The 26,710-nt window shown below is 32.6% G+C and overlaps 3 protein-coding genes and 1 pseudogene across 3 annotated transcripts; all 4 read left to right on the forward strand.

Annotated features, from left to right (window-relative positions):
- Positions 1-1,373: 1,373 nt before the first annotated feature.
- On the forward strand, positions 1,374-13,762 carry LOC18109944 (uncharacterized). Its single transcript, XM_024603662.2, has 6 exons — positions 1,374-1,585; positions 1,811-1,897; positions 9,885-9,969; positions 10,881-11,109; positions 11,203-12,153; positions 12,351-13,762. The coding sequence occupies exons 1-6, from the start codon at positions 1,374-1,376 to the stop codon at positions 13,760-13,762; spliced, it is 2,976 nt and encodes a 991-aa protein (XP_024459430.2).
- On the forward strand, positions 7,493-18,871 carry LOC18109948 (uncharacterized; annotated as a pseudogene).
- Positions 13,949-15,025, forward strand: LOC127905420 (uncharacterized). Its single transcript, XM_052453545.1, has one exon. It carries the CDS (start codon positions 13,949-13,951, stop codon positions 15,023-15,025), a length of 1,077 nt encoding a protein of 358 aa, XP_052309505.1.
- Positions 18,872-21,981: 3,110 nt separating the features above from the next.
- Positions 21,982-26,435, forward strand: LOC18094700 (25.3 kDa vesicle transport protein). Its single transcript, XM_006369053.3, has 6 exons — positions 21,982-22,285; positions 22,812-23,034; positions 23,484-23,644; positions 23,760-23,906; positions 24,842-24,918; positions 25,994-26,435. Exons 2-6 carry the CDS (start codon positions 22,847-22,849, stop codon positions 26,075-26,077), a joined length of 657 nt encoding a protein of 218 aa, XP_006369115.2. The 5' UTR covers positions 21,982-22,285; positions 22,812-22,846; the 3' UTR covers positions 26,078-26,435.
- The last annotated feature ends 275 nt before the right edge of the window (positions 26,436-26,710 follow it).

The following is a 26,710-nucleotide window of genomic DNA, read 5'->3' on the forward strand; positions in this document are numbered from 1 at the left end:
TTACTGAACTTAGTCAAGTCAATGACCTAAGTCTTAAATTTTTTTTTAAAAAAAACATTGTAGTCTCTTAAGAATTTTTTTTTTGTTGGGAAAATTTTTACCTGGTCAGAGGCATAGTGCGAGCCACCTATCTAATAAGATGCTAGTAAATGTGTTTGTTGGATAAATTTAGAAGGATAAGATTGAACCTTTTCGTCTATTGCTCCATGCATGATATATGTAATTACAAAATATACTAAATATCTAGGTAAAATATTGTAGCAAACCATAATGACAAAAAATATTCAATTTCATCCTCAAACTTTTTTTTAATTGCAGCCTTATATGTCCTAATTGATGACTAATTTATTAGAATTTATTTAGAAAAGAAAAAAATTTATCAGCATGACCAAAATGTAAAACAATGAGAAATCTCATGGTCAGTCTCAAATCCACTAGAAAAAATTATGTTTAGTCCACCTACTTTCTTTTTTCTTACTTTGCATTCTCTTTAGTTTTAGCAATTTTAATTTTGATAAAAAAGTTTAATTTCTTAATATTTCAGTTTCTAATTTTGAAAGAGAAGAAAGAAAGTCACTTGAAAACTACAAAAAAGAGAGAAAGTTAGCGAATGATTACTTTTTAGTAATGAAACTTGTTGTTCTTAATGTTAACGAGTTCAATTTGACGAGGAGAGTTCAATGGTGATGTTTTCCCTACCTGAAAAATTAGATCGGGTTCCGATTAGTAAGTGGTTTGTGGAGATTTTATGGTGTTTTTAGATAAAAATAAATTTTTTACTTTTATTTTTTTAATTGTACTATTAAATTAACCATGCTTATTAATCCAAATCAAATCAATGACCAAAGTCATAGATTTTATTCTTCAAAACCACTAGTGTCTCCTCAACATTTTTTTTTCATGTTAAAAAAAATGGATCCAATACATAACGAAACCCATGTCACCAATCTAGTATTAAAAAAAAAACTAAAAGAGATCAGTGAATCACTGTAGATTGTCTCTAGAATTACTGTGGATTGCATTGTTTACGTTTAAAATTCATTCTTGCGATAAGTTTTGGCCAGTTTTCTTTCACTGTTTTTTCATTTGTTTTGTTGGATACGTGGCAGCATCCCTACCATGTATCTTTTTTTTTTTTTCAGGTTACATCTTTCCATGTCTTTGTTTTTTCTGATACAAACGCATCAGAGAACGCCTCAAAAACAAACCAGAGAGCACGTTCACAATTCCAGATCCATCTCAATTAAAATAAAAAAAAATACTAATTACTGTGGACTCGAGCAATTCTTATCGCTTGAAGGTCTGCTTTGGTTTTTTCTTGCTCTAAGTTGGGATTCATGGAGATTTATTCCCTATTGGTTTATTCGTGTGAGATGGGAGTTTTTAAGCTGTTAGTTCTCGGCTATGTGTGCTTCTATAGGCTTGGGTGTAGCTTTGAGGCTGGGCTGGCTGGTGGCTTTATCCAGGAGGAACATCGTCTTGGTTTCACTCCAAGATCTCAGTTTGCATCAGGATTTCAATTCTCACCAGGAGGTCTGGGCGGAGCTTGCGCTTCGTTCACTCAAAAAGAATGGGATCCAGATCCGTAAGTGACTTCGATAAGCTTTTAGTTAAGACTGATTTTCTTCCTTACCTTATAGAGCTTTGTCTGGCAGGGAATTTTAGCTCCTTCCTTTTCTTGCTGGTTGGGCCCTCACGGACAAATATTATAATTACATGTGGAAAAATCAGGGTCTGTGGACAGAAGCTCCCAAAAGGAAAGACCGGGAAATGAAGGGTGAATGATGGCTTGGATTTCATGATGGCTTAGGCTAAAAGGGAAAGGGACTTTAGTCTGCAGAGACGTGGCCGCCACCAGAAAATCTGGCTTGCTTTTAGGAGTCCTTTCTTCTGGATTGTATGTGTTCTTATTATGCTACATTAAATGCAACGCCCACTTGGTTAGATTTGATTGAGAGAGCAGGTGAGTTTATTTGTGATTAGTAATTTGGTCAGATTTTGTATATTATTGCAGCGATTGACTAATCAGTTTTGGTTTTTTTAAAATTAATTTAATTTTCAGTTTGCTTTTTTACAAAATATCACTTGACAGTGAAGCTTTGTTTATTAGGTGGCTTGGCATGGATTAAAAGGCTTTTTATAATTCTTATTTATACATGGCTGGTCTGCTTGCATTTCTCTGTGTTGGTACGTTTTTTTTTCCAAGAATTAAGGTGTGGACATGCATTTGGATGTCTTAGTTGAGATAGTTGAGAGTGGGTTGGTTCAACATGATGATGAAAGGAGAAATGGAGTATGGTTTTAAGCTGTTTCAACTGACAGACATTTAATGCACGTTGAGGTTGGCATGTTGCCGCCATTGTGATGTGCAGTGTTTTTCTTGAGCGTGAAATGTGGAGAGAAAGTGAGGGGGCTGATTTGTTAGCTTAGTTTTGACTTGGATAGATGATGGGTTGTCCTGTTAGAATATTTTTAAAGAACTCTATTTCATATCTGGTCTTTTTTCTTGGGCGGGAAATGTGGAGACAAGGTGAGGGGCTGATTTGTTAGTATTGTTCTGACTTGGGTAGGTGATGGGTTGTCCTGTTGGAATATTTTTTAAGAGCTCTATTTCATATCTGGTCATAGCAATCACTTTTGTTTTGTGACATCCAGTTGGTTGCTTTTTATCATGTTGGTAGGCATGTATTTTCCTTTTTCCTGCAAAGATATATAATGCTTCAAGCTCTGCTTTTGGGTGTGCTGGCTCCTAACTTTTTCCCCGTGTTCTACTAAGACAAAGGTTAGTTTTTTAAGATTATTCTATGCTTTTCCTCAGCTTTAGTTTCAAATCAATTTGGGTTGCAAGTTATAAACTTTGTACTGAGAGGTTTGTTTAGACATGTCAATGCTTATTTCCAACTTTTTCCTTTCATGTGAAAGCCAGATTTGTTCATTGTCTCTTTACTGTATTTTTAAGATTTGTTCATTGTCTCTTTACTGTATTTTTAAGATTTGGCTCCTTTTAGTTGTCTTTAATTTTTTTTACTTTTATTGAACGATTATTTGTAGCATTAAAAACCAATCGTGCAAGCTGGCTGTGCAAGCTAATTGCCTCTTGTCCTGTTTCTTAAACTCTTTGCAAGCCAATGACTTAAAAAAGCTTAAAGAAAAAGCAGAGCATCTTTAAGCTTAAAGAAAAAGCAGAGTAATAATCAAAAGAGATGAAAAGCGGGGCACAATGCCGACATGGTAGAAATCCCATATATTTTAGAGTTTTGGTAATGACGACTCGAGAATTCATCGCCTCAACTTCTAGCCTGAATTGTTTTATTTAAAAAAAAATTAATATGAAATTGGCTTAGATCTAATGAGTTAATTTACTATAGGTTGAATTATCGGGTTGAAATTCTATTTGACTTTTTTAAAATGATATATTTTTTTAAAAAAAATTGATTATTATCTCATTTGACTATAAACATTCAGCAAATCAAAGTTAATAGCATTAGCCCCCAAGGACCCTTCAAGCACAAAAATTGGCTTAGCCTTCTCCCAGCCCCCAAAGAGTTTCGTTCAATATTTGTATTTGGTGGGATATAAATAAGGGGGGGTTAAAGAAAAAGAAACAAACTCTGTTCCCAAAATGGTTCGTGTATTTGGGACAGAAAAAACAGAGCCTAATCTTCTAGAACATTTAACACTGTTTGGCCATGGGACCCTGTAGAGTTTGACAATTGTGTTGCATGATGTAGGGAATTAAAAAAAAAATAGCAGCAGAATGGAAAGACCACCAAATTTTCATAGAGTTTTAGCGAAAAACCTCAGTATATCTTCAGTACTTTTTTTTTTAAAACGCCTCTCCATAACCTGGACTAGAAGCCTAGCACCTAAAAAAAAAAATTTCCATCAACAACACAGGAGATTTAGGGTAAGTATTTTTTGTTCCATTTGGTTTTGGATTAAAAAATTATTTTTTTAAAAAGAATTATGAATTGAAATGAATGAATTTGTTATTTGAGATGAGGCATTTGAGGTTGATTGGTACTTGAAATATAGGAAAAACAGTTTGTTTGTGGCTTTTTTCATCTCGATTTTATGGCTGATAAGTGGATTTATGCATCTGAAAATATTTGTTTTACAGGTTGCTTTACCTTTTGTGGACCTTCTCACAATCTTTAATCGTGTAGGCCATTGGTTTTGCTATCCACTTTCAAGGAATGTTTAACAAGGTATTTTCATGCCTCTTTTTTTTATTAGACAGTGTTATGGTTCATGGTTGTTTTGTTCTTTCTTTCAAGCTATTTTCTGCTAAATTTGTTTAAATATCTTTATTGTTGTAAAAGGAGCTTAAGTTGAATTAATAGCTAAATCTGAATTTATCTAAAACTAAATTCAGATTTAACTATATATAAAAAAACCCTTCGAAAACCTAGAAACTCAAGTCTGATGCAATATGTACGGTTCCAACTGTTCATAAGCTCTACCTTGAAGAAAAGCCCAATAATATAAACTTAGTCTTGGATAAGAATTTAGTTTTCATGGACTCAAGAGGAATAGCTCAGCTCATATTTTGAATCTTAATATTTTGCAGTTATAGCTATTCAGATTAATAGCACCAGGGACAATTTAATTTTCTTTTTGTGCTTAAGTTTTTATTCGTTGAAAAACAAGTATGTTGTATCAGTTTGTGTTCAATTCTCTCTATGTGAGCAAGGCAGTGGAAGTAGGGAACAACTTTGTTGTTCACCAAGCCGATCAAGTCGTGGCTGAAAAAGCCAAAACCTTGCAAGGTCGTATTGTAATTTCTCTTAACATTGATTTTTAATTGCAATTAGGGTTTTTGACTTGACTGGATACATTTGATTCTATGACAATTTTTTTTTATTAATTTATTTGTTCCGTAAAATGAATGGATTTGTTGTTTAATTTTTAATTGGTCTTGATGCTTTATTCCTTAATTTCTTCCCTCCAATTTTGTGTGCAATCAAGAGAACTAGCTTTGCTTGCAATTTCAGTTCTCGCTGTCATTTTCTTAGACAATTTGTGTTACCAAAAAGCTTTGGTTGAGACAAACAACTACACCATCTTTACTTTTGTCTTTTCTACTTTGAACAGTTTTGTCACTCAAAGGCTAATTGAATTTTAATAACTTGAGTTTGGGGTATTGTTTTGCTTTGCTGGAAAATATATGATTGATGATATGTGTTTTTTAAAAAGGTATTGCTTGAACTCATGCTTAGTGATATGTGTTTTTTTTATAAAAAAAAACTAATTGAACTCATGTTAATGGTTATTTAAAGAGATACATTCCGAAATGAAAGATGCTTAAGAATAAAAAATAATAATATGTTGAAGATTTTTCCATTTGGGTGTTAATTGCTTGGTTAACTAATAAAATAATTTAGACGATCAAGGTTATTACTTCTATGCTTCAAAACGGAGAATTAGATTGTTTATTGGTTTGACATGGTAATTTAAGGTGTTGTATGTTGAATTAAGAATTTTTGACATGTTTGGGGTATTGTTTTGCTTTGCTGGAAAATATATGATTGATGATATGTGTTTTTAAAAAAGGTATTGCTTGAACTCATGCTTAGTGATATGTGTTTTTTTTTTTAAAAAAAAAAACTAATTGAACTCATGTTAATGGTTATTTAAAGAGATACATTCCGAAATGAAAGATGCTTAAGAATAAAAAATAATAATATGTTGAAGATTTTTCCATTTGGGTGTTAATTGCTTGGTTAACTAATAAAATAATTTAGGCGATCAAGGTTATTATTTCTATGCTTCAAAACGGAGAATTAGATTGTTTATTGGTTTGACATGGTAATTTAAGGTGTTGTATGTTGAATTAAGAATTTTTGACATGTTGTTTTATATTTCCTTGGCCTATGAATTAAATTATATATAGTTAGCAATTAAATTAACACTTTAAATTTCAGTGTGTATGATTTCTGCCTGAAATGGTTTACAACTTTATGTTTAACCATTATTGTTTTATTGGGTTCTATTTTCTCTCCATGAATATACATTGCTCATTTCAAGACCTTTCACTTCAATTACATGTGATTGCTGGCTGCTTTTTTTTTTTAACAACACTTGCATAGAGAAAATTCTCTTTCTGAAATTATGCTGTTAATTGCCATGACTTTAATTAATTTTAGTTGCATGTAATTGGTGGCTGAATTATCGCTTTGAATTGAATTGCATATGATTAGTGGCTGAATTGGTTTTCAGCAAGATTTTGGTTGGAAAAAAAATTGTTCATTTGGTATCAACTCTGTTTATTGTAACAAATTCCACTCACTTTCTTTATTGTTGCATTTGCTTCTTTTCATTGCAACAACTATCATTTTTGCAGCCGAATGAACACATTTTTCACAATTATTTTCTTTTGGTTTTCATAATCGCATGTCTTTTTTTATTGTTGTTATTGTCCATCTCTCAAGTTCAAATTTGCTTGGTGGCTTTCTATTTTTCACCATTTGTTGCAGGCATACTATTCCAATTAGTGTTGAACTATCTCTAGCTGCAACACCACTTTTTTCCTGTGTCACTCAAGTTACAGGTGCACCATTATTTTCAGGCTTTACCTCTTCTTTGCTTGCAACTTTGTTGCTGTATTTTTCTTTTCCATTTTATGTTTGTTTTTTACAAATTAATTCGTTTTGTTTTTTTTGAAATGTTAGAAATATATTGACGTATTAGAAATATATTGAAATACTTTGTTGATAAAGTATTAGAAATATATTGAAATAAAGGTAAAAAAACAAGTGCATGCTATGATCATCCATTTTCAAGAACAAAAGGTTGTGCTCCATAGGCTGTAAAACAACATATGCCAAATAAATACATGTTTGTGATTTAAATATTACTTTGTCCATACAAAATTAATGTAACCCATCATTATATAAAAACACCGACTCTATACTGAAACCCATCATTATTTAATTATTACTTTGTCCATGCAATTTTGATTTTGATTTTGGGTCCATGTTTTTTTATAGTTGAGAGTTTTTTGCTCTAATCCATGTGGGCTTTTTAATTGGCAAGGGCTGTCATGTGGCATTGTTTTTTTTTTTATTTCAGTAACTACAGTTCCCCTTATTCTTTTCATTTGCTTCTGCAGTTTTTTTTTTCCTTTTCCTGTCATCTTATCTGTATGCCTTTGAATGGCTTCCATGTTTTTTTTTTTTTTCAGTTTACTAGGTAATGTGTGAGTTGTATTGTGTTATCTCATTCCTTTGTAACATGATCAGCATAATGCATACATTATCTAATAACATTTTTTTTCTGCACTATGTTCACACAAAGCCTAAGGTTGCTTCATTGTTGTTAGGCTTCATGTTGTTTTGTTCCCTTTTAAAAAAATTGTTATTTGAGATGAGGCATTTGAGGTTGAGTGGTGCTTCAGATATGAGAAAAACAATTTGTTTGTGGTTTTTTTCCACCTAGATTTTAGGTGTTGATTTGGCTGATTAGTGGATTTATGCATCTGAAAATGTTTGTTTTACAGGTTGCTTTATTTTTTATGGAACTTCTCAGAATCTTTAATCGTGTAGGCTATTGGTTTTGCTATCCACTTTCAAGAAATGTTTAACAAGGTATTTTCATGCCTCTTTTTTTTTATTAAACAGTGTTCTGGTTTTTAGTTGTTTCATTCTTTCTTTCAAGCTATTTTCTACTAAATTTTTTAAAATATCTTTGTTGTTGTTGAAAGAACTTAAGTTAAGTTAATCAATGCTTATTCTTTGTTTGCATCATAGCTTGAGATTAGGGTGTTGTTTTGCTTTGCTGGAAAATATATGCTTGCTGATATGTGTTTTTTTTTTTAAAAAAAAAGGTGTTGCTTGAACTCATGCTTAGTGATATGTGTTTTAAAAAAGAGTTGATTGAACTCATGTTGGAGATTATTTAAAGAGATGCATTCCGAAATGAAATATGCTTAAGAATAAGAGATAACATTATGTTGAAGATTTTCCCATTTGGATGTTAATTGCTAGGTTAGCTAATGAAATAATGCAGGGAATCAAGGTTATTACTTCTATGCTTGAAAACATAAAATTAAATTGTTTATTGATTTGACATGTTTATTTAATGTGCTACTGTTGAATAAAGAATTTTTGACATGTTGTTTTATTTTTCCTTGGCATTTGAATTAATTTATATATAATTAGCAATTAAATTATCACTTTAAATTTCAGTGCATATAATTTGTGGCTAAAATGGTTTGCAACTTTATGCTTAACCATTATTGTTTTATTGGGTTTTATTCTCTCAACAAATATATATTGCACTGACTTTAATTACATGTGATTGCTAGCTACTTTTGTTTTCAACAACACTTGCATAAAGAAAATTCTCTTTCGAAAATTATGTTGGTAATTGCCATGACTTTAATTAATTTCAGTTGCATGTAATTGGTGGTTGAATTGTCACTGCTTTGAAGTGTATGCATATAATTAGTGGTTGAATTGGTTTACAACAAGATTTTGATGGAAAATAAAATTGCTGATTTGGTATCACCTTTGTTTATTGCAACAAATTCTGCTCACTTTCTTTATTGTTGCATTTACTTCTTTTCATTGCAACAACTATTATTTTTGCAGCAGATTAAACACATTTTTCATAATTTTTTTCTATTGATTTTCATAATCATACATATATTTTTTTTAATTATTATTGTCCATCTCTAAAGTTCAAATTTTCTTGTTAACTTTCTATTTTTCACCATATGTTACAGGCATGTTATTTCAATTGGTGTTGAACTATCTCCAGGTTGCAAGAAGTTGAAACACCACCTTTTTCCTGTCTCACTCAAGCTATAGGTATACCTTTATTTTCAAACTTGACCTGTTTTTTGCCTGCAACTTTGTCATTGTATTTTTCTTTTCCATTATGTGCTTGCTTTTTTATGAATTAATTTTGATTTTTATATATGTTCATGTTTCCTTTATTACATAATTAACTTTTTTCGTGAATTTTTTAATCTTATTCTTTCATTAAATAGTTTGCTTTTAATTGTTTTCCATTGAAATTTTCAATTTTGTCATATTATTAAAATTGTCTTGATTGGAAAATTATAAACCATTCCCTTACGATTTAGTTTTAGGTAGATTTTAAATTAAATTGTATATAAGTGGCAGTTGAATTATCGCTTTAGATTTGATTGCGTATAATATGGTTGGAATCATTGACAACATTGTGCTTAACCATTATTTGTTTTTTATTCTATTTTCTCCACAACAATATACATTGCTCATGTCAAGGCTTTTCGATTCAATTACATATGTGACCGACTAATTTTATTTTCAACAATGCTTGCATGAAAAAAATTTTCTTTGTTAAAATTATATTGTTAATTCCCATGATTTTAATTTGAGCATGTAATTGGTGGCTGAATTAATGCTTTTAATTGCATTGCATATAATTAGTGACTAAATTGGTTTACAACAAGAATTTGGTGAGAAAAAAGTTTGTTCATTTCGTAGCACCTCTATTTATTGCAACAATTTCCACTAATTTTCTTTATTTTGTTGCATTTCCTTCTTTCTATTGGAACAACTCTAAATTTTGCGGCATAATGAACACGTTTTACGCTTTGAATTCGATTGCATATAATTTGTGGCTTAATTGGTTTACACCGAGAATTTGTTGAGAAAAAAAAATGTTCATTTCATACCACCTCTGTTTATTGCAACAAATGCCACACACTTGCTTTATTATTGCATTTGCTTCTTTCCATTGCAACAACTCTGAATTTTGCAGCAGAATGAACATATTTTTCATAATTGTTTGCTTGCAATTTTTGGAATCACATGTATTTTTGCTGTTGTTGTTATTGTCCACCTCACAAATTCAAATTTGCTTTGTGACTTTCTATTTTTCACTGTTTGTTGCAGGTCTGTTATTCCAATTGTTGTTCAACTATCTCCACGTTACATAAAGCTGAAACACCACATTTTTCCTGTCTCATTGCAGCTACAGGTGCACCTTTATTTTCAAACTTGGCCTGCATTTTTCATGCTTTCTTTGTTGCTGTATTTGTCTTTTCCATTCTATCATTTATTTTTTTTCAAATCAATGCGATTTTTTTCATGTGTTCATGTTTCCTCTATTTCATGATTAAATTTTCTGTTCGATTTCTTATTCTTTCATGGAATTTTTATTTCTTTTCCATTTATATTCTCAATTCTAACCATGTTATTAAAATTGCCTTGATTGACTATCTTTGACCATTTAAATTTATCTTTTAACTTTTAGAAGCAACGACTTTATGACTAGCAATCAACAAAGATTACAACCATTCCATGATGTTGGACCTGGTGTTTCTTCACCATACAACTCAACAATCCATATTTATAGTGAAGGAAATTTGAGTGACAAAAATTTTTCATTCACGCAAGCAACACCGTACAACTCTGATCATCTAACCAATGATCACTCGCTTTTACATACTACTGATGATGGTGCATCATGTTCTACTTCCTTACAAGGAAATTATTCAATCTCGAATAATAGTACCTCTTCATCAATAGCATCAACAAGTCAGGCACATGTTGCATATGGATTTCCCTTCGATGAAAATGTCAATAACAATACTTGCTTTGAGACTAACACCACACATGGACCAATTGCTTATCAAAGCCTATTGGTTGGCCAATCTGAATACCAAAAAAAATGAAAAAGTGAGTTTACCTTGAAATTTCCCCAACTCTCATTCATTTTTTTATACCTTATATCATCCATGTTCTTTTTTTTTCAATTATCTTTTATTTTCTTTGTAATTTCTAGGGGAAACATGCGAGTATGTTGACTTTGGTGATAAGACTTTTACATGTCGCCATTGTAATGCGCTTTTTTGGCTCCAAGAACGTCTTGCACGTTCATCCAAAAAGAATCCATCTTTCTCACTTTGTTGCCTTAATGGTCGAGTTTCCCTTCCAGCTATGCAACCAACTCCTCCAATTCTTGATTTTCTTCTTGATCACAGCAATGGCTCTGCCTCAAAAAAATTTCGGGACAATATACGAGCTTATAACTCTATGTTTGCTTTCACTTCAATGGGCGCAAAGATTGATACTTCTGTTAATGATCAACCAGCTCCATATGTGTTCAAGATAAGCGGTCATTGTCATCATTTAATGGGCTCTCTCTTACATGTTGATGGAGAATCACCAAAGTTTGCATAGCTCTATGTGTTTGACACTGCTCACGAAGTTGCAAATAGACTTTTACCATTTACAAGAGACTCCAAATCATCATCTCTGGATGAGAATATTGTTGTGGATCTTTTAAGAATGCTTGATGAAACGAACGAGCTTGCCAAATTATTTCGCAAAGCTAGAGACAAAACTCAAAATATTCACTCTGTTGATTATAAACTTCGCTTACTTGGAAAGCGAAACCATGATTCACGCCAATATGATGATCCTACATCAAATGACATTGGTGGATTAGTTGTCGGAGATATTGGAGATTTTTTCTCGGAACGAGATATAATTATTGAATGCTTTTCAGGTTCTTTAAAAAGGATCTCAAAATTACATCCAAAATTCATGGCATTACAGTATCCTCTTTTGTTTCCTTATGGTGAAGATGGCTACTCCTGTAATATTATGTTTGTTGATCATGGACATGAAAAAACAAGGAAAAGGTCAAGAGTTCCGATGCGAGCTTATTATGCTTACCTTATCAATGAAAGGCCTGGGTGCGATAATACCATCATTAAAGGAGGTCGTTTGTACCAACAATTCTTGGTCGATGCATTTGTTAATGTTGAGGAAGACCGTCTTGATTATATCAGAGCTAATCAAAAAGATTTACGTACAGAAGTTTATAAAGGTATCCATGAAGCTGTGCTTAATGGGGATGTTGAAGGTTTCTCAGCTGGGAAAATCATTGTTCCATCTTCTTTAACTGGTAGCCCACGTTATATGATTAATAATTACCAGGATGCAATGGCTATATGTAGAACCTATGGAAATCCTGACCTATTTATTACATTCACATGTAATGTTAATTGGCCGGAGATACGAAGGGAGCTTACAAAAGGTCGAATTTACAAGCATGAAGACAAGCCTGATATCATTACACATGTTTTTAGATCGAAGGTTATTGATATGTTAGCCTTCATAAAATCAGGCAAGCCTTTTGGTCAGATAATTGCAGGTGCCTTATCTTTTATCTCATTTCTTCTAAACATTACAACTTTCTATTCTTATTAGGATTGTTTGGCTTAGTTTTCTTTTTATTTTGTAGATGTTTGTGCAATTGAATTTCAAAAGAGGGGTTTGCCACACACTAATATATTGATTTGGCTACACTCGAATTTAAATGTCGTACACCTGAAGATGTTGATTCCATAGTTTCAGCTGAAATCCCTGACAAATTTACAGATCCAAAATGCTATGAAATTGTTTCAAGATTCATGATGCATGGTCCGTGTGGTCTTGCAAATCCAAAATCTCAGTGTATGAACGAGGGAATTTGCTCAAAAAGATTCCCAAAACAATTCAAGACACAAACTGTTTTTGATGATAATGGCTTTGTTTATTACAGACGTCGTGATCTTAAAGACAATTTTGTTATAAAAAATGGCATTCAGCTCAATAACAGATATGTTGTGCCATATAATAGGGAACTCTTATTACGATACAATGCCCACATAAATATTGAGATCTGTTGTCAGTCAATGTTAATTAAGTATCTTTTTAAGTACGTAAGCAAGGGCTCTGACAGATGTAGAGTTGTTGTTGAAAAAGATCGTGCTGATGAGATCCATGCGTATATGAATTGTTGTTTTATATGCCCATATGAAGCGGTCTGGCGTCTTCTACAATTTCCAATACATTCAAGATCACCTCCTGTTGAGCGACTTCAAATCCATTTGCCATTGCATCAAAATGTTGTTTACTCAGGAAATGAAAGTCTACCATCAGTACTTCAAAAACCAGGTATTGAAAAAACAATGCTCACAGAATGGTTCACACGTAATAGAATTGATCATGAAGCATGTCAGCTTTACTACTCAGAATTTCCACATAAATATATTTGGGATCCTGGTAAAAAAGAATGGAGTCCAAGATCAAAAGGTTTTAGTCTTGGTCGATTAACATATGTTCACCCTGCTTCAGGAGAGCTCTATTTTCTAAGACTACTCCTTAACCATTTAAGAGGAGCGTTGAGCTTTGATTATCTAAAAAATGTTTCAGGTGTTGTGCATCCAACATTTCAACTTGCTTGCAAGACCTTGGGACTTTTAGGGGATGATAAAGAATGGGAAGACGTCTTTTGTGAGGCCATGGCTACTGCAACATCTCCTCAAATTAGGAATCTCTTTGTCAGTGTTGTTCTTTTTTGTGATGTTGCTGATCCAGAAGTTTTGTTCAATAAATTCTGGCGCTCAATGTATGATGATATTATCACCCGTTTCAAGTCCATCTTTGCCATGCCTAATCTTAAATTATTCGATGATGAGCTTAAAAACTATGTTCTATATGAGCTTGAGCTTCTCTTCAATGTTGCTGGCACATCTCTTGAAAAACACAAGCTTCCAATGCCTGATGGGCGTTTATTGTCAGAAATAAAGAATAAACTTTTGAGAGAAGAGCTTAACTACGATATTGCAGATCTTATATGTCAGCATTCATCAACTTTCCCACAACTCAATCAATGTCAGCTAAATGTTTATGATTATGTTGTTAAATCTGTCCTTGAAAAAAGACAAGAATTAATTTTTGTTCATGGCCATGGAGGAACTGGGAAAACATTTTTGTAGCATACAATAATTAATCGGTTGAGATCAGATGGTTTGATTGTCCTTGTTGTTGCATCATCGGGTATCGCATCACTTTTGCTTCCTGGTGGCCGCACAACTCATTCAAGATTTAAGATCCCCCTTACTGTTTCTGATACTTCATCGTGCGAGATTAAAAAAAAAACCGATCTTGCATGACTTCTAGAAATGACCTCTCTAATTGTATGGGATGAGGCTCCAATGAATAATCGGTGTTGCTTTGAAGCATTGGACCGCTCACTTCGTGATGTCCTGACAAATGGTAACGACTTGCCCAATGATAAACCGTTCGGTGGGAAATCAATTTTGTTAGGAGGAGATTTCAGACAGATTTTACCTGTTATTCCCGGAGGAACAAAGGAAGACATTGTTCATGCATCTCTTTGCAGCTCTGTTTTGTGGTCTAAATTTAAAGTTCTCACTCTTACAGAGAATATGAGGCTATCATCCAATGGACTTTCAAATGATCAAAAGAAAGAACTTGCTATTTTTGCCAACTGGATTCTTGCAATAGGTGATGGAACTCAACATGATGCTTTATTCCCTGATGATTCTGATGCATCCATGATTAAAATACCACAAGATCTTTTGCTTGAACCTGGATCTAACCCCATATTAGCAATTGTTTCAGCAGTGTATCCCTCTATTCGTGATATCAATATTGATCCATGCTATTTTAGAGAGAGAGCAATTGTAACTCCAAGAAATGCTACAGTTTCTGAAATCAACGATTTTATCTTAAACATGTTGCCAGGAATGAAGCGGATTTACCTAAGTACTGATACTGTTTGCAAAACATTGAGCGATGGTGATAATGCAGAGATTTTGTATCCCGTTGAATTTATCAATCAACTTGAGTTCAATGGAGTGCCATCCCACACAATTTCCTTGAGAATTGGCACACCAATAATGCTTTTACGCAATCTTAATTTATCAGCTGGTTTATGTAACGGAACAAGACTTATTGTTACACAACTTGCTGAGAGGGTCATAGAAGCTCAAATAATAACAGGGTCTTTTATTGGCAATCGTGTATTTATTCCAAGGATTGTTTTTCCAATAAATGATGCAAAATGTCCATTCACAATTAAACGAAGACAATTTCCTATAAGACCGTGTTATGCTATGACAATAAATAAAAGTCAAGGACAATCATTGAAAGTTGTCGGGGTTTTTCTCAAGGATCAAGTTTTCACTCATAGACAATTGTATGTTGCTCTTTCACGGGTTACATCAAGACAATGACTAAAGATTATCACATGCGATGCTGAAGGAAATCATTCAATCTATGTGAAAAACATTGTGTATAAAGATGTTCTTAGCTCTGTATCAGTGTCTTGATCTCTCGAAACCACGTGTTATTTAATTGTCAATCTTTTGCTCCCTGTCTTTTTTTCTTTTCTAAGGTAATGCTTTTTACAAAAGAAATTTTTTTTTTTGATTTATCATTTCTAAGTTGGGCATGTTTCCATTTGTTGTTTTTCCCCATTCATTTTAAATTAAATATTTGCAATACATCTCATTCTTTTTATTACTATTAGCTTTACTGTTTTTATCATTGCTCCTAATATTTTTTTTATTAATCATTTGCAGGACAATGGCTCTACCTATAAAACAGATTAAAAAATACAACTTCTACCCTTCATTACGAGCTAGGGCCTGTCGAGTTTGGATTGCTAAATTTAATGGTCAGCCAAGCAGTTTTAATTGTGTTTTTGTTGACAATCAGGTATAATTTATCATGAAAATATAACCACTAATGAATTTTATTTTCTATATATTTAAATGTTTGAATAATACATGTCCACTCATTTCTGAATATTTTCTTTACTTTGGCAATTTAACATTTTTTTTACTTAACCAGAGGTACTTATTTGCTTTTAAGATTCCCTATGGAAAACCAAGTTTCCTTTCCCTTTTAATTTGTTACTATAAAGCTATAGTTAAGTTCACTACTAAACCAGCAATTGCTTATTCAACTTATGGAAAAAACTTTTTCAATATTGAAATTGTAAAAAAAAAAAAATAACATAACGAATTTTTAGCATCCATTTATAATTTACAATCAACTTTGTTTTCTACATGCTTAAAAAACCAGACAAACCCCAGATATTGCATTTACTTTCTATAATCTATAGAAAATTTCATACAGGTCAGGCAAGTTTCATATATTCTATTACTTGACATGATTTAATATAAAAGTTTGAGAGATTTTATGATGCATTCACTGCTAACTACACCAATTCACCATGGAAATCTCAGTTACAATTCCATACTAGAGCCACGGTTTACCAGGTATATTACACCCAGTTATACACAAGAATTTAGAAGTAACCAAGAGGTATATTTATCTTTTATTCTATACATCTTTTATATACAGCTTTCATTTATACAATGGTCTACAATAATTAATTATAATATATGTGCATCCTGCTAGAAATAATGTTTTACATTCACCTCAAGACACGTTTGTTAACTTAGAAAATCTTCCTTCAAATTCATAAACTGTATACGTAACAACCAATTTAAACATTCTAAGAAATATTAAGACATAAAATCTCTTAAATTCATTATTAAAACCAGTTCTTTAACTTAATGTTCCAGTAGTACCAATACCTCACTTCTACTGTCATCAAAACTCTTCTTTAAATAATTTACAAAACCTTATTACATATTGCATTCAAAATTCTAAACCTTATTGCATATTGCATTAAAAATTCTAATCGATTTGGTTGTTGGAATGGTAAACAATTATTTTTTTCATTTCAACATTAATCTTTTTTTATATATATAGGGTGGAGCTATTCAAGCTTTAGCTAAAACAAGGGATCTCCCAACATTTGCAGCAACAATTATTGAATGAAATCACTATGAAATCAAAGGATTCTATACTTATGAAAACAGAGTAGTAAACACAGTTGCTGTCCATGATGCTGTAATTGATCTCAAATCTAACAAAAAAATTACAGGCATTGAAGCTATTACACCTCATGTTCCTAGATACTACTTCAATTTTATTGACTATGCACATATTCTGACCAAGTCAAAAGGCTCCAGAATTCTTACAGATTTACCATCTACTTCATTCATTTAGCCTATTATAAAACATTTCTATTATTGAACTTAACTTGATAACATCACTTAAAAGCATTCATTCCTGTTTTTTAAGATGTCCTTGGAAGACTTAAAGCATTGCAGCCACTTGAACAAGTTATGGTTCGTGGACAAACGCTCGAAAATAAGAGAGAATTCATGCTTGAGAACATTTGGTGAGTTGAAAAATTAAATGCAAATTACCTTACTTTTATCAAGCTTATTGATCCAATTTGTTTTGTATTTTCTTTCAAAGTGGTGAGGAGCTTCGCATAACTCTTTGGGGTGATAGTGCCAGAGATTTTGATGAACTCGCTCTTCATAACCTACCATCTCCGATTATCATTGCGTTTGCCGGATTTCGTGTCACAGAATTTAAGGGTAATTTTAATTTCCATTTAATTTTTTTTCTAAAAATAATTTTTTTTTAAGATTTTTGTTGTCATTCTAATCCAACTAATTCCCCTTTCATTTTATTACAAAAAACTCTCTTGTTCACAAGGAAAACCAAATCTTAACAGTACAGCCGCCTCTCTTTGGTACTTCAATCCGGACATACCAGAATGCTTAGCATATAAACATTTGTAAGTTATTCCAACATCAACCATCTCTCTTATGCTTTACCATTATCAATTTTTTTCTAACTAATTATTTTTTCACCATCTTTTTTAATCGATTGTACACGCAGCTTTGCACAACTACCCGTTGAAATACAACAACTCCCTTCATCATCGAATGTTGTTTTATCGATAGAGGAACAAATCAAAGAAAATAGGAGAACAATACATGAGATTCTTTGCATGAATTCTTATGAGCACAAGGTTATTTTTTATACCCTTTTATTATTAGTTTTGATAACAAGCTTTACCTTATTCATATAATTAGTTTTTTTAAATTTCATTTAACCACACTCCTGAAACATATATTTCCTTTCCATTACCAGCATCTAAGATTCACCTGTCAAGCTTCGATTGTTGATTTTGATTTCCCCAATGGCTGGTGGTATCTAAGCTGTCCAAAATGCAACAAAAAACTTAGTGGGGGCGAAAAAAATTACACGTGCATGGATCATGATGCTATCACCTCTCTTCCAGTTCCATGGTAACTCATCTAATTTCACAACTAAAGCAATATTAAGTTGTTAAATAAAAAAAATAATATTCCTCGGATACATTATCATAAACTTCTTATTAATGAACATGTCATCAATTTTATATTATAGGTTTCGCTTAGAATGCATTGTTACCGATGGAGAAGATGTCACTAATTTTCTTCTATTTGGGAAAACAGTGGAGAACGTTTTTGGATCATTAGCCCACCATTATGTCTATGATAAAAAATTTATTGATCCCTCAGTTCTTCCTCCTGCCATGGCAGCAAAGTTGAACAAATGCATGATTTTTCAGCTTCGATTTGGTGCTTTCAGATCCATCACCAACAGATGTGAGGTTATCATTACTAATATCTTTGACGACACCACAAATAAGAGCATCCATCCTTTAGAAACACCAACTCCAGAACCTAAATCATCTGCTACATCCAAGACATCTACTCCATTAAGCTCTATGAAACAAGTTCTCATAGCTTCATCAACTCCATAAAATATTGTCACACAACTCAGCATTGCTCCTAATTCCTTGGAGACACCACCTCAGAACATATCACCAAACAAAGAAACAAGCATAAACAGTGAAGCACGACGTGCACTTGATTTTGAAGCTGCAACACAGCAACTTAGGCAAGTTTACATTTCCCCACACTTTCTATACATTTTTTTTTGTCCTTGACACGTGCTAAATTTGATGGTTCTTAACCTATGATGCTTCTACCATGCATCTCTTTGACTCCTTTGATTACAATAGTCCTGAAGATGAGCATGACAAAGCAATTGAAGTCCAAGGAAACTTGGGAAACATAGCTACATCCGACACATTTGATCACTCACTTCCATCTTCGAAAAAACAACGAACAACATCCTCATCATCTTCAAAGGTTTGATTTTTAACCTCACATTCTTATAAATCATTATCCAATTTGTCCAACATGCCTTTTATTTGTTATTTATTTTCTAATTCTGTTTGTCTTTTATTATTTTACATTTACCTGTTTCTCTTCACTTCACAACCTATAATTGATGAGTTCTTCTCTTCTTTACATGATAATTATAACATTGAATACAATTCTTAAAAGAGAAAAAATCATTCCTTGGCTAATTTATATATCAATATTAATAATTTTCATTAAAACCAATGAATTAGTAAAGGATATATGTATATTAACAAGAATATGATATTAAAAAAAAACATAATTATTATGTGCACACAATAAATACTTATATAAAGAAGAAATCATTACAATTATATATGTGCATATGTTACTTAAACAATTGCAACAAATATGGTTACTTTCTTGGTGAATGCTGTAAATTAAAGTCATCCCAGAGGTTGGGGAACCATGACGCCAATTCCTGATACAGGATATGCACAATGGATGATCCACATTCAGGCAGGACTGCAATCCTTCTTTCAGGTGTTGTAGGCTTTGAAAGCACACCATTCATGCATACACTGCACTCAATTTCTTCACTATGTTTTAATGCCACAAGAAACTTTTGTTTCGTTTCTTCTCACATGATTTCAAATGCTCCCCTCTTTCATCTTTCCTGAAGGAATAATCACAACAATGAGATGCTGGAGTTCTTTGAGAAAAAAAGTTTTTTTTTTTCAGTTTAGGATTTTTATTGCTTTGAAAAAAGTTTTATAATGACTACATAAAATGTATATACAATAATGTAAAAAAAATAAAACATGGTCAATTTTTATATCTTGCTTCATCCACACATTTAACTTCATCTACTACACAAATGTTGACAAAATTCTCAACCTTCAATTGCATCTATAACACAAAACAAAAAAACCAAAAATATTTTTGTGAAAGCTATTTAACATGTCCAAAAAATACAAACAACAATTACTTGGATTTATTGTCTTTACATAATTTATTTTATTGTCTTTGCATCGCAGGAAAACTAGCAATTCCTCTACAAATGACTTGGATTTGGATTTTTATACCAAGAACATGACTGCTACCTCTGTAATTTTGATATAATTTGCAAACAACGATCTCCTTTAAGTACTCAGCAATCTGGCAGCTTATTTCCACTTTTGATGTTGTTTGTAACTTAATCTATATTATCATGATTGCTGCCTTTGTAATTTTGATATAATTTGCTAACAACAATGTCCTTTAAGTGCTCAACAATCTGATAGCTTATTTTCACTTTTGATGTTGTTTATAACTTAATCTATATTATCAAACCTTTCATACTAGAGTTGGCTTCAATTCTCTTCATCATTACATAGCAATCACTTCTTTCCAACAAAGATCACCAGCAGCAAAGTGCAGGGACACTACAATGTGTTTTTTTCTTTTCTTTTCTATCATTAGTTCTTCTCCTGTGTGCCTTTGAGGTTGTGGATTTTAGGATACGGGCTGCAATGCGTGTTGTATATGGTTTGTGTTTGTGTGGAGTACAGGAGGAGGAGGAGGAGGAGGAGAGTTGGGTTTGGAGGAGGAGGAGCAGGAGCAGGAGGAGGAGATGGTGGGATTGGGAGTGATGGGAATTCGAGTTCCGGTTCGAGACGTGATTATGGAGAGTATGTCAGTTTGGCCCAGTTAAAAGATGATGGAACTAGGTATGTTTGTGGTGTCCGCTGCTAGATGTTTGAGATTTTAGGGTATTTGATTAAGTAATGTGAAATTTATGATTTTAAAACTGTTTGGCGTTACTTATTTGGCCTTTTATTTGAAGGGTTTTAAAAAATATTACATATTTGATTGTTCCTAATTTGATTTGCCGCAGGCTGGCGTGGGTTGTCATGAGGTTGAGGGTGGTGTTGTGATGATGCAGTTATGAAAGATGAAATTTAATTATGGATTTAGGATAGGATTACGTAAGCCTTATATAGGTTCACCAGAATGTGTTTTCATTTTCTGATTTAAAAGTAGGAGTTTTTAATCATCATTTGGCATGCAATTTATTACCTTTTCATCTTCATTTTTTTACGCACTGGCCTCACTTTATTACCTTTTTCTTCTTCTTTCAACTTTGCTTTGCTTTGACTGTGCTATTGATTTTTTTTCTTGCATAATACGTTCTTTTGGGTTATGTCAATTTGTCTTTGTTGGAATTATGTTCATTGTCAATTCAGATCTTTGTGATCTTGGATTTAAGGCTTTTTCATGTTTTGTCAATGGTTGTTATGTTGTTCTTTGTTTTTTTTTTCTTTTTATCTTTATTAGCGGTCATGTGATTTGATTTTGTCAACACATATTAGTGTAACGATAAAAATAAGATGTGTAACAATAAAATATGTAAAAAAATAAATATGCTAAATTTTTATTTTCTTGTCTCATCCACACATTTAACTTTATATAATTCATAAATATCGACCGAATTTTCAACTTTAAATTTCATAAAAACCAAAAATATTTTTGTGGAAGCTATTTAACATGTTAAAAAAAAAAAACATTACCTAAAGAATCAAATCAAATTATAGCAAACTTTTTTTCTTTTATTTTACAAGTTATTCTTCTATATTATTTTATGTTACACATGCCTCCAGCACACCCCTTTCACACATCCTTTCCTCTCTTTTTTGACATAATTTATTTCATTTTCTTACTAGCACTAGCAATTTCTCTACTAATGACTTGGATTACGATTTCTAAAACAATAAGATAATTGCTGCCTCTGTAATTTTAATATAATTTTCAAACAACATTGTTCTTTCAGTGCCCAACAATCTATCAACTTATTTGCATTTTGTTGTTATTTATAATTTTATTTATATTATCAAACCTTTGATACTATACCTGGCTACAGTTCTTTTTATCATTGCCTAGCAATTATTATTTTTCATGGATATTATTTTTGTTCTGGTAAAACAACTGTATTTTCATTCATAATCTAAAATCACCCGCAGCAAAGCGCAGGCAGTCAATCTAGTTATTTCTATTTCAAAACAAACTTGTTAAATCTAAAATATAAAGATGTGAGCGTACATACCTTTGATGGCTTGGTTTAAGACCAGGGAAAGGAGGTGTCCACGAACGGCGCTGTGATACACTTTCATGGACCCTTGTTACTCAAGCCCAATACCAGAGACTGGGTCAAGCCTAGAAAGACCAGATCCTCGTATTTACTTCGTGTTGTGTACCATCTTCGAATTACTCGTGACAGACAAATAGAAATTGCAGCTTACCTTAATAATATAACAACTGCCCTCTCTTCGATCTGTCTTTTGTTTTTGTTATTTATTTATTTATTATTGTACATATATTTTCACCATCATAGTCTCTTGTTCCTCGGATCCTTTAATCCGAAACCACAAATCCACATGCTATAATCAGGTAATTCTTTCTTTCTTTCTTGCATGCTCATTTGATACTTGAATTATGATTTGATGGGTTTCAGTTTGGGTTTATAAACGTGTGATTGCATTGTTTCATGGGGTCTTAATTGGGTTTTTTTGTTCGGTTCGTGAAGATAGATCGCAGGGATCTTGTTTATTTTATGTTGAGTTATAAAAGGAAGGTTGGAGGTTTTGTTTCTGTTGTGAGTTTTTTCTTTCCTTCTAATAATGGCTTTTCACTTGTTTTTTTTTTATATATATATTTATAAATAGAAGGCAATTACAGAAACTGAATCACGGTTTTTTTTTTTTTTGTTGAACATACTTTAATGGATATGATTCAATTCTTAGATTTCAGATAATTTACGTCCTGATGCTTCGATGTTAAGTTTAGCTTAAGGAATGTTTCTTCTTCTTTTTTTAATTAAATACTGGTCTTAAAGACAGAATCTTGATCAAATTTGCTTGTTTGGCCTCTAATGGATCTGGGTTTTCTATTTTTAACATAATTTAACATAATGCAGTTATTTTGTATATCTGAGGGAGTGAAGAAGTAAAGATGGTGAAGCTGACAATGATCGCGCGTGTTACTGATGGACTTCCGCTAGCAGAGGGACTGGATGATGGTCGTGATGTGAAAGATGCTGAAATGTACAAGCAGCAGGTCAAGGCACTTTTCAAGAACCTTGCATCTGGCCACAATGACGCATCGAGGATGTCCGTTGAAACTGGTCCTTATGTTTTCCAGTATCCTGCAATTTATTTTTATTTGTTCATTTCATAACCTTTGGAAGTTTGTTCTTGATAGCCTGACATTTATGTATATTGCTCCTAAACATTTTTATTAGACTTGCTAAGCATGCGTAAACTTGTCTTTAACTTTCCTATTTTTAGTTTATCTTCCTCCAACTCGTTAAGGATTCTACACCTACGGCATAATCATGCAATCTCTTATTAGTTATGCCCAGAAGTCCAATATCTTATTTATGTTTCCCTAATGACCTAATTTATGTTCATGTTATGCTACTTGATACTATCAATTCACATGGTCCGTTCCTTTTTCTGAATTTTGAACTGTGGGATTTATGGGTTTTTTTTTTTTTTTTTTTTGTATCTTGTAAAACTTATTCCATGATTTCTGCTTTCTTATTATTTTTAAAGTCAACCAGACTAGATGTTTTCCTTCACCTGAGTAGTTATATCATTGAAGGACGTGTTTGTTACCTTACTATGTGTGACCGCTCTTATCCTAAGAAACTTGCCTTTCAATACCTGGAAGACCTTAAGAATGAATTTGAACGTGTCAATGGGGCTCAAATTGAAACTGCTGCTAGACCATATGCCTTCATTAAATTTGGTAAGTTTTTATTCCTATTGAAATAAAATTGTTCTTACAGATATTTAAATTCCTTTACACTCTCTTTGGCACTTCTACTAGGATTGATTTTGTTTTTCATTTTTATGTTCTTAAGATACTTTCATACAGAAAACAAAGAAGTTGTATCAGGACACCCGCACCCAGCGGAACGTTGCAAAGTTGAATGATGAGCTGTATGAAGTCCACCAAATAATGACTCGCAATGTGCAGGAAGTTTTGGGTGTTGGTGAAAAGCTGGACCGTAAGATTGATTGATCGATTTTATGATTATGGTGCAAGTAAAACATGATCCATGTCTATACTTGAAATGAATATATTAGTGTTTATGAGTTTTTATATATGTTTAGATGCGGTATTAATTAGATTAGGCGATGATTATATAAGCATGCTCAACTGGGATATACTAACAAGCTATGTGGATGTTTTATATGCTCTAGAGATGTCAGCTGGTATCTGTATTATATGCTATAGAGATGTATGCATTTTCCTTGTTCAATAAGTTAGTCCTTTGATTATTATGAAGCTGACAAAAGTAATAGGAACTTATTGATGTAGGGTGGAATGCATCACCTATTTTCCTTGGTCACATATCTCCACTTAGAAATTGTACTCAAACCATATTTTTTGGGGCTTGCCATTATTCTGCAAGGATAGAACACCAAATATATGAACTCTTGCAGGGAATCATATTTATCCCTTTTTAGAGAACTTTTTTCTTCATCAATGAGTGTGTGTTTGGTATTGTGGTGCAGAGTGTTTTTCAGAAGTGCTTTTCAATTGAAAATGCATTAAAATGATGTTTTTTTAGATTTTTTTTACATTAGCACATCAAAACCATTAAAAAAACACCTAAAAACATCAATTTGATCTTTTTCAGGTGAAAATTAGTTTAAAAAGTAGGTTGTAATGCAAAAAAAATAAAAACCGCACTGAATTCGTAAATTATTAAGCTTAACCAAATCGTGTTTCTTCTATATTTGATTTTGGCCAAATAAGACTTGTTCCTTGTATTTACATGTGAGTGACATGCTACACGCATCAATTGCTTTTTGCCTCATCATTTGTGTTTTAATCATTCCTTTCTTTCACTTGGATAAAAGATGCTACATTCTTACCTTTCATCCCCCACTCGATATATTCACAAAATTCTCTCTTGCATCTTTGGTGACAATGCAGAGGTCAGTCAAATGTCAAGTCGGTTAACATCAGAATCTCGCATATATGCTGAAAAGGCAAGAGATTTGAATCGACAGGTTAGTTTCATTTGCTAAGCAGTTAACATACAGTGTTAATCCAACTGACACTTCAGCAACTTGATCTCAATTTGTATGCTTTTATCCGATGTGCTCTTTACCAGCTGGCCTTTTTTTGGAGGCCATTTGGTTATATATTGTGGAGGTTTTTTATGACTAAATTTAATTTGTACCACTTGGGTTGCAAATTCTTACCTATCAAAATAAAGAAATAAAAGGTTGCTTGAGTACTATTGAAATCATAAATTATTATTTGCCAAAAGGTTGCACGCTCAAATTCTTGGAAACACCAATGTAATTGTATGAAAGGGTTTTCATGAAAAAGGTTGTCATGTATTTTAGGGCCTTTGTTTTCTTTACCTTCTTGACAATTCTTTGAAGAAGTCTTGGGGCACAAGTGGCCTTTATCTGTTTTTCAAATGGCAGTGAACTTTATCCTATTGTTGGTGTCATAGAGTCTTGTGGAAAGCATCTGCAACTGAGATCCATTTGGCATATTATGGTTAAACAGAGAATCATTCTCATGTCCTTTAAAAGGAAACAACTGGTTTTAGAATATCTATGATACATTCAAGTGTTTTATATTTTGTTTTCATAAGACTGATCCCGTGATTTTATTTTATTTTTTTTATTTTTGTTATTGTCCATGGTAAACCATGGGATTGCGACCAAAAAGATTTTAGAAGAATAGGTTGTTGTGGTTTATGTTCTTAAAATCAGTTAGGTGCTCCACTATTTCTGTGAGATTTGCACGTTAGGCTGGCTCTATGCACTGTGCTTTACCTTTGATAGTAGTTAGTTTCCTTCTTTCAGATAGAGTATATTTTTTTGGTTAATTTTTTCGGATAGAATTGGGTTTCAGGATTGTTTCCTGAAGGGCTTTAACTATAGGTCTTGTTGGAATTCAAAAATTTTCTCCATGCTTGTTTTAATATAATTTTCTTTATTATACTTGTTTTGTGATAAATGTTGGCATTGGTTACTGCTTAGTTCTTGACAAATGCTGAAACATAATTGCATGGAGTACATACACTTGAAATTTACTTATGATCTGCTTTACACGATTTGAGTGCAGGCCTTAATTCGAAAATGGGCCCCTGTTGCTATTGTGCTAGGAGTTGTCTTCCTCCTCTTTTGGGTTAAAACAAAGCTCTGGTGATCCAATGGCCTTCTGTGGTTTCTGAGAAATGTAGCATATTTTTCCTGGGTTTCTCTGCGTTGCAGTCAGTTGCCTGTGTTCGTGGTATAAGTTCAAACTTCAGAGACTTCATATTGGGGACTGGACACGCACATGAAGGCTTAATGTTTCAAAGTGGACTCTAGTTTTTGCCCATGGCACGCTAGTTAAAAGGACTCTAGTTCTTTATGTACACATCTGAACAAAATATGGAAATGTGAAAGAGAAACCCTTTATCGTACAATTAGGCAAGGATCAAAATATATTGGATTAAATTTGAGGATTTTCCGAATTCTCGACACTTTATAGAGGCCTTATAAATATCCATAATTCATCAGTATCCAATATGTGCTCTAGATTACATTGATATGCTGCCTGCAATTCTTATTTTACCTTAATGATTTATTCCGCACCCCTCTTGTTGTTTAGTTACCAGTCACCACTACTTTTTATGTAAGCATTATAACCATATAGTTTGCTGGAAGTTTTCAAGTGTCATTATGCTATGATCCGCCTCAGTCCACATGGTGAAGTTTGCCAATATTTGGACAACGTATTTTCTCGGATAAGGACAACCCTTGATGACTTTATGGTTTGTTGATGATTGAGTTTACG

The sequence above is a fragment of the Populus trichocarpa genome, chromosome 1 (genome assembly GCF_000002775.5).
Source record: "Populus trichocarpa isolate Nisqually-1 chromosome 1, P.trichocarpa_v4.1, whole genome shotgun sequence".
Classification (NCBI taxonomy): domain Eukaryota; kingdom Viridiplantae; phylum Streptophyta; class Magnoliopsida; order Malpighiales; family Salicaceae; genus Populus; species Populus trichocarpa.